Here is an 8325-nt window from a genome sequence, read left to right as displayed (position 1 = left end):
GTTTGCAGTAATAATAATTTGTGTCGGTTTGCTCATACTGTTGATTTTATTTATGGATTGAATATAAACAGATTATTGCCTAAAAGGAAACAGATTTTATATTTACGCTCATTTTTTATAAGCAGAGAAAAAATTGAATAGAATAAATAAATCCGGGTCATCAGATTTCTCCCATCGTTAAACACAAAATAATTTCAAATAAATCATTTCAATAAATAAGCACAGAAGAGACAAAATGTAGCCTAATATAAGTAATAATATAGGACTGATTACATCATCGACAGATAACTCGTGTAATTCTGAAGTTTGCAACACACGAGAATTTTCACTGTAATCGATTTTTTCGATAATTCCGGATTCAAATAAACGACGAATTCTGCAAATAGCGTTTTAGTTAACATTTCGAATAGAAAAAAAATATTAATTATAATATTAACTTACATTTTATTTATTTGATTTGTAAATGGAAAACTTTTCTTCATCGCATAAGCTTCCATAAATGTAGAGAATTTGTCATTCGAAAATACATATTTGTTTAAGTCTTCTTTCGGGATATACTTTTTTATTACATAATCACTGTATATTAAAGCAAATCTTTCTTTCTGCAGTTTTCCCATTGCTTCTGATAAACTAAGAAAGTTGTTGTTTTGTATTATGTGGTTTCCTATAATTTTAGAACTTTTCAATTTGGAACTCTATAAATTATAGAAACGTCAAAGTTTACTTTTTAATAATATATAACTAAACTCTATACTACAGGTATACTTACACTTATTGATCTCCATATCGTGGCTTTACCGATAGTTCCACAAGAATATTCATTTGTAAGAACGGAATTTGATAATTCTTCTATTGTTCTTGGAACAGATTCAGTCAAGGGATAAGTCAAAAATGACATTAGAGTTCCGCTATAACTAGATACAATGACAACGATTGATAACCACCATATTCCTATCAAAAATCTTGATGGAAACCTTTTTACAAAGTAGAGATTCATTCCTGTTGATACAGAATTTAATATGGAAAGGATAACTGTTATGAATTGTACAAAAATAAATCATCTTACCTTCATTTACAAAGGTACAAAACAAATTCCAGAAGACCTCACTTCTTCTCAAAAATATTTTTGTACCTTGCAAAGAAAAGTCCAGTTCTAACACTTTGTGTAACGCTAATCCAAACGCAATCAGGCAAACAAACAAAGAGATCCACACCTGTAAAATTGAAATACAGTATTTCATTTTCAATGAATTTTTTTTCTTAAATAATAAAAATTACTTGCCGTAAGAGAAAATGGAGCTATAATCGAACCCCAGTTGGATAGTTTTTCAGGAGCTTTAACAACAAACACTATGTTGTGATATCCAACCGTTGCAGAAAACTTCATTGAGGAGAACAAATCATAACTAATAAAGAACGGGATTATTCCCATATCCACATCCTGAAATCGAAAAATGAGTTCATTATAATTTAATGTTGAGAAATGAATTCCAACAAAATATTGAATTTAAAAGTTCGGTAAAATTGCACTTAAGTAGCCTTATGGCAGCACTTCTAGGTGTCACAATGTTTTTGAACGTGACATCCACAAACAAGATAATGACCAGCGCAGCTACTTACTACACCAACATTTAAAGTAAAATGTCTTTCACTCACTATTGACATATTTCTAATTTTTTTTTAATTTCATCGGTAAAATAGATGATTAGAATGATTATTTCACGACTTTATCCGTTTCCATCGTATAAACTATTTCCGCATTTCTTAACACACATGTATACGTTCTTAATCGTACGATTTACAAATTTATTATTACTGTACTTATNAAAATGAAAATTACTTGCCGTAAGAGAAAATGGAGCTATAATCGAACCCCAGTTGGATAGTTTTTCAGGAGCTTTAACAACAAACACTATGTTATGATATCCAACCGTTGCAGAAAACTGCATTGAGGAGAACAAATCAAAACTTATAAAGAACGGGATTATTCCCATATCCACATCCTGAAATCAAAAAATGAGTTCATTATAATTTAATGTTGAAAAATGAATTCCAACAAAATATTGAATATAAAAGTAACCTTATGGCAGCACTCCTAGGTGTCACAATGTTTTTGAACGTGACATCCACAAAACAAGATGGTGACCTGAGCAGCTACTTACTACACCAACATTTAAAGTAAAATGTCTTTCACTTACTATCGACATATTTCTAATTTTTTTTTCTAATTTCATCGTCAAAATAGATGATTAGAATGATTATTTCATGAATAAATCATAATATTTCATGATAATAAATCCGTTTCCATCGTATAAACTATTTCCGCATTTCTTAATACACGTTTTTAATCGTACGATTTACGGATTTATTATTACTTATATTTACAGCTAAACGTACAATCACTGGTTTATTCCGAAATAAAACACGTCTCGCTCATGGATAAAATGTACTCGTATGCTAAACTAATAGGCCAAACCGTTCTAGTTTATTTCTATTTGTCTGCAACTATCACGTCGATTTCGAGATCATTTCCAGAAACACCAATTTTAATTCCAAGACAATTACACTATGAAACTACAACTGATTTTAATATAAAATTTGTCCAGTCACCAGCTGTTCGAATACTTGGACCAACAGGCAAACGTCACATTCGTTTTATGCAAATGAGATGGAAAAAAACGAGCAAAGTTCTCTAAGAAATTTTCATAAATTTACATTTACAAATAACAACAAATGACGAATTGCTCAACTTGTATTTATGACACAAAAACATAACAACAATTCTTTCGAAAAATTAATTTACTATGACTATCACAATTCGAACTGTCTGCATCTGCATATTGCATATGAAACTTCTGTCAAACATAACAACTGATAATTTTTTTTGTCAAAGTGTAAAGGAATTCTATTTTTTTCTATTTTATTTTTCTATCTGGGTTTATATGGCTATTTTAGCATTGTTGGCTCTTCCCCGAAATGCGCCGCTTGGTGGTGAGATGAAACGGAATAGGCTTTTGTAATCGTTAAGGAATTAATCTAAAACAAAAGTAAATTTAGCTTTTCGTAAACTAATAAAGCAACACCTAAATCAACGTTCAAAGCAAGCTTGTTATCGAAATTCTGGAATTGCCGCCATAAAAACCATTCAGATGCTCTTGTACTACTGTTGCCATCAAACCGCTTTTCAACCGGACAAGCCGGCTTTTCAATTCATGGTCCAGATTAATTATTAATTGGTCCGGTTATCGTACGCATTGTGAAATTATAATGAAACAAAATAAATTTAGGTAAATATTTGCGAAAATTTTATTTTAACGATTAAAGACTTTAACCTCACACACTTACTCAAACTTATGCCCAGACTAAACGTGACAAAAAATGTACTTTTAAAATTCTAACTTGAAATATCTCCAGCAAATATTAACCACTTGCCACTCATCGATTAATTAATTTTATGTAATTAAGCATTTAAAATACTTAAAACTGAAAAAAACGAAAGAAATGCGTTAATTTTGAAGAAAAAGCTACAAATTTTATTTTCCTTTGTCTTGCCATTCTGTGAAATTTGACACTGATGAGTCATTATTTACACTGCTGGATGACAGTGAGAACAGCTGGAGTCGGATTTCCCAGGGCATTCTCATAGACGTCTCGGGAGGACAAGGGTTTAAAGTAGGGTGAATACTAGCTGACCGTATATTTTTAAATATTTTTAAAAAATTAAAATTTTAATTGCGATTTCTGACACCCCCGACTTAATTAAACTTATATATAATAAAATATATTAATTTAAAAAATTAAAAAACTATTGGATGTCGTTTTTGACATCAGAAAGTAGCTTTAAATAACTTTACCAAAGTTAAATTCGTGCACTATAACTTTAGAACGATTAATTAAATTTTATTACAAAAATCCCATTAAAAAACAATTATGCCTTAATCGAGCCTTATCAAAGGTTAACTAAAATCGCGATAAAACTTTTTTCCGTGTGCAAAAATTTTTGAAAAATTTGGAGAATTTAGAAACATTCCAAAAGTAAAAAAAATTGGGGGCCGAAAGGATTGCATTTTTTTGTAACGATACGTAACATGCCCGAGTTAACTCGGGACTGGATATCATGTATTATTCTTAAATTTATGTATTATTTTTCGACATTAATATAGAGCAATTTTGAAAAGGTGACAAGACTGACTTTTACCAAAAGATTTATTTAGATTTAAAAAAAAATTTATTCCTTAAATACATGTGATAGTAAAGAAAAATACGAATCACGTAATGTAAAGGTTTGAATATTGGCCAAAATGAGAATTTCCAATTATAGTTATTTGACGATTGCTAAAATGTAAAACAATTTATAGGCGACATGTATTTCAAACACGACTAGACAAAAAGCAGACCTTTCCGGTATCGATATAATACTTATTTACTTATTCTGGGCATATGTTTTTGTCTTGTCCCATATCTACTTCTGAATAAATGTGAGAATAAAGTCACATTCAAACAATTATATTTGGTATATAAGTTAAAGCAATGTTTTTCAACTTGTGGGTCGCGACCCCAGGTGGGATCGCAAAGTCTTACACGGGGAGTCGCGGGTGAAAGAAAAAAAGAAGTGTTTGTAGGTTCTACACTATATTAAAAAAACTACAATATCAGCGAGAAGGCTGTACCTGCTCATAATACAGTACAGTTGGTTTTTTTATAGATATTTAGGTCTGAATGATGGGTGTCGCCTGGGAGGGGTCTGGGATTATGATTGCCGAATAAGTGTTGAGCTGACTTGTAAAAAGAAGTAATAAGTAGAAAAGTAGAAGTGAAAAATCCTCATCCTAAAATAAAAAAAAACGGTCAACAGTACTTCGAACCCATTGTAATAAGAAAGTGACATACTATACGTGTCTTAAGTTATTGTCGATTCTCCATAAATTCTCATTTTAGTCAACAGTAATTTATATCAGCAGAAAGAATATTAAATACATAATGTTTTAAATTACTGATATAATTTCAATATGGCCATAGGAAGAACGCCAGAATTTTTTAAATTGTAAAGAAGTCACGTATTCAAAAAGGTTGAAAAACACTGAGTTAGAGTGTAAACGTTATTTATACAGTTTAAAGGAAAACGTAAAAGAAGATAGATCTAAGTTTATTTTTCTCATATAAAAACTACTTAATTTTTTTCATAACATATAAGTATAATGGCTCAGACAAAGGGATCTACAGACTATCGTTATTTAATGAATGAAAAGCTAGTGATAACTTTTGATACGCAGTTAATAAACTGGAATTTTAAAAGTACAGGAATACTTTTTCAAAAATTTTAAAAGATTTTCATTGTCTGATTTATAAGAAAAATTCAATAGAGATTTAATTTAAGATTGAAATGGTATTGTTAGTAATAAATGTAAGTTAAACACAAAAATTATTTACCAATGATATTTAGAAAAAGTATATTAATTAAATCACCTATACAAATAGAACTAGTTAACTTTTAAATTCCTGTATATAAGTAAGGTAAGTATTTATTAATTATATTAACAAATTTTGTAATGATTACAAAAGCAATATAGAAAACTTTATTAGTTTACACGCAATTTTACCTTCTGAAAAAAATTGATTAATTAATTTTCAGAAAAATAATTACCGTAATACTCACCATAAAAATTATTCTCGCCATATTTATTCGATGTATAATGAAAATGTATCATGCAGATTATGCTTGAATACTTAGTGTTTTAGATTTTTCGTTTGGTGGAAACCATTTATTCTATTTTTAAATACGTTTTGTCTATAGGAAACCTTTCTGCAACCCCCTTAATTTTGCACATTTGTTCGCAACTCAAAGTCTTTCACTTTATTGCGAGTAAAGAATATTGTGAGAAAATTAAATTATTTATTAAAAAAGTAGTACTTTAAGAATTACTATATGCAAAACAGGTGCTAAGTTTTAATATGTTTAAATTTAGATGTTCACAACCTCATGTAACGGTTTTATTTCTACTAATTTTTTATTTACAGAACAATTGTATCGATAAGTTAGTAATTATAATACAGCTATAATACAATGAATAAGCTCAGAGTTTTAAGAATTAATTTACTTACTTGTCTGGCAATTTTTCCAATCATTTCCGTCCATGTTCCATTTTCGCTTAATCCTCCGAAGTAATCGTCAACTGGCTTAGCAATGGAATAACTAATTGTATAAAAAATTATACATTTCTATTAAGAAGTAACGTTATGTAACTTTTAAAATAATGTGAGGTATTCTCCAAATATGAATATTGAAAACAAAGAACACTTCAGTGTAATAGTTGATGATGTGTTTATAATATCTAAGCATAAAATAAAAATTTAATTCAAAAAAATATTTTAAAATAAACTTTAATCGATCTAACTACGTAGACATTAAATTGGACAAGAAAGCAAAAAAACTTATCTGTCGGCCGAAGAAACTTTTTATATTATTGTAAATTATGTAAATTTGTGTCAGCAATATTTACTCAAGACTGTGTCCAAAATGTGGTACTGACTTCATTGAGTATGAAATTGGAGAAATCGAAACGTTATGTAAAGCTAAGTTATGCAAATACACTACATGCAAGACGTATGAAAAATAATCTATTTCGAAAAAGAAAATTTCGAATAGTCGCATTCATCCTACAAATAAGTTGTAAAGATGGGCAGACAAAATATCAGGAAAAAGCACGAACATAAATGACTAGAAAAAAGCGAGATTGCATCTATCAACTTTTGAAAACAAGTTGTTTATCCTACTAAAACAGAACAGATGAATAAAGTATTTATCTCTTAAATGCCCAATTTTGAATTTCTTCCACATTAAAGTATTATCCTTATTCCATCACACGCATAGATTATATTTTTATGTTTGTTAATATAGAGAAAAGTATACAATGCCATCGAATACACAAAGAGGTTTATATAATAGGATAATGAAAATATTCGTTCATCGGTGAAAAAGGAGTTTCCCATTTACCATGAAAAGGAAATACGGCCGTGTTACGCACAAAACTGTAACTTCCATAATAGATGAATTAACAAGTAAATGATCTGAGCAAGTAAGCATCTGAACAGTCTCTAGTCCCAAGGGGCCTCAAAAATTTATACCATAGAAATTAATTTAAGTTTAGTTTTGTAAGAAAATTTTCTTATACAATTAAACAAAATATATTTTACTCTTTATTTTTTAAATTGTACCTTATTTTATATCTTTGATATACATTTCAACAATAAAGCATTTATTATTAAAACTAATATGTTATTTCTCTTCTACTTATGATTGACTTTTAAAATTGTAAAAGTGTCTCATACAGAGTTCATATTAAGGTCTCTAAATGCATAAGTTGAATCCTGATCGCCATACAGGTTATACACCGTTAGGAGAAAGCCGATATAAGGAGAATCGGTCTGATATATTTTTCTGTAAACTCGTCCGTGCAATGCTTTCTGAATTTAATATATGAATATGTACGATCGAATTAGCTCCTAATAAATTACGTTAGATTTTTATACAACGGAACTCACATGGATTTTCAACACCTTATAGATTAACATAAAAAATATAACTATTTAATTTATTTATTGTCTAAATATTTATAACTTATCTATTTATATTGTTTTATTATTTTTTCTTATAAATAAACAATTAAACAAAATTCGAAATAATTATTACAGTACCGAAATTGTAATTTATCCTGAAGAACTTTGATAACTCGGAATCGATGTCCTCCTATCATTTTATTTTCAGATTCATCGAGTGTTACGAGATATGGTTTCTGAAAGACAAATAGCGACATTTTAAATATGTACTGTATATTGGTGTTATAAATGCGATATTATGAACATTACCTTTATCGCAGCCAGTGTCCATTCGTACGAATAATTTCGCTCAACTGTAAAAGTCAGATAAGTTGAAAGACGGAAAATTTCACACAAAATAAATAATACATTATCAGAAGTTACTACAAAAATAAGAGTAATTTCTGTTGGAAAAATATTTATGCAGTAAAAAAGAATAAAACTAAATAACACCTTATTATGGAAAACGTTATTACAGTTGTAACAGGTAGTTAGAGTATCATTGAAAAGAAATCAATTTATTATTAACAAAAGTACAATAATATAAAGATATTTGTATTATTAATTTAATCGCTTTTCTAATGTGTGTAGTTAAATACGGTTTATGCTAGAACACATTTTTTAAACGCTGACTTATTATTACACTGGATTTATCATATGATAATAATTAAATATCAAAGATTTGTTTTATGATTATTTTATTAATATATCTGTAAGGCATTTGTGCTT

General features: G+C 28.8%; 1 protein-coding gene across 1 annotated transcript; it reads right to left on the bottom strand.

Annotated features, from left to right (window-relative positions):
- Nucleotides 1–748: 748 nt before the first annotated feature.
- On the bottom strand, nucleotides 749–7902 carry LOC111631178 (glutamate receptor ionotropic, delta-2-like). Its single transcript, XM_023375379.1, has 7 exons — nucleotides 7867–7902; nucleotides 7696–7793; nucleotides 6103–6193; nucleotides 1845–2003; nucleotides 1283–1441; nucleotides 1067–1214; nucleotides 749–999 (listed from the first exon to the last, which is right to left on the bottom strand). The coding sequence occupies exons 2-7, from the start codon at nucleotides 7752–7754 to the stop codon at nucleotides 749–751; spliced, it is 867 nt and encodes a 288-aa protein (XP_023231147.1). The 5' UTR covers nucleotides 7755–7793; nucleotides 7867–7902.
- Nucleotides 7903–8325: the final 423 nt, after the last annotated feature.

This window comes from Centruroides sculpturatus, unplaced genomic scaffold (genome assembly GCF_000671375.1).
Source record: "Centruroides sculpturatus isolate CEXI.00-Female unplaced genomic scaffold, Cexi_2.0 scaffold552, whole genome shotgun sequence".
In the NCBI taxonomy this organism is placed as follows: Eukaryota; Metazoa; Arthropoda; class Arachnida; order Scorpiones; family Buthidae; genus Centruroides; species Centruroides sculpturatus.
The sequence above is the reverse complement of the archived record's forward strand: the minus strand, read 5'-3'. Positions and strand labels throughout refer to the sequence as shown.

Coding starts and splice junctions, on each gene's coding strand:
- LOC111631178 (XM_023375379.1), bottom strand. CDS start 7,754: ATGATAGGAGGACATCGATTCCGAGTTATCAAAGTTCTTCAGGATAAA. Junction 1,215..1,282: donor TAGCTCCATTTTCTCTTACG/GCAAGTAATTTT, acceptor TCAATTTTACAG/GTGTGGATCTCTTTGTTTGT. Junction 1,000..1,066: donor TTGTACCTTTGTAAATGAAG/GTAAGATGATTT, acceptor CTGTATCAACAG/GAATGAATCTCTACTTTGTA.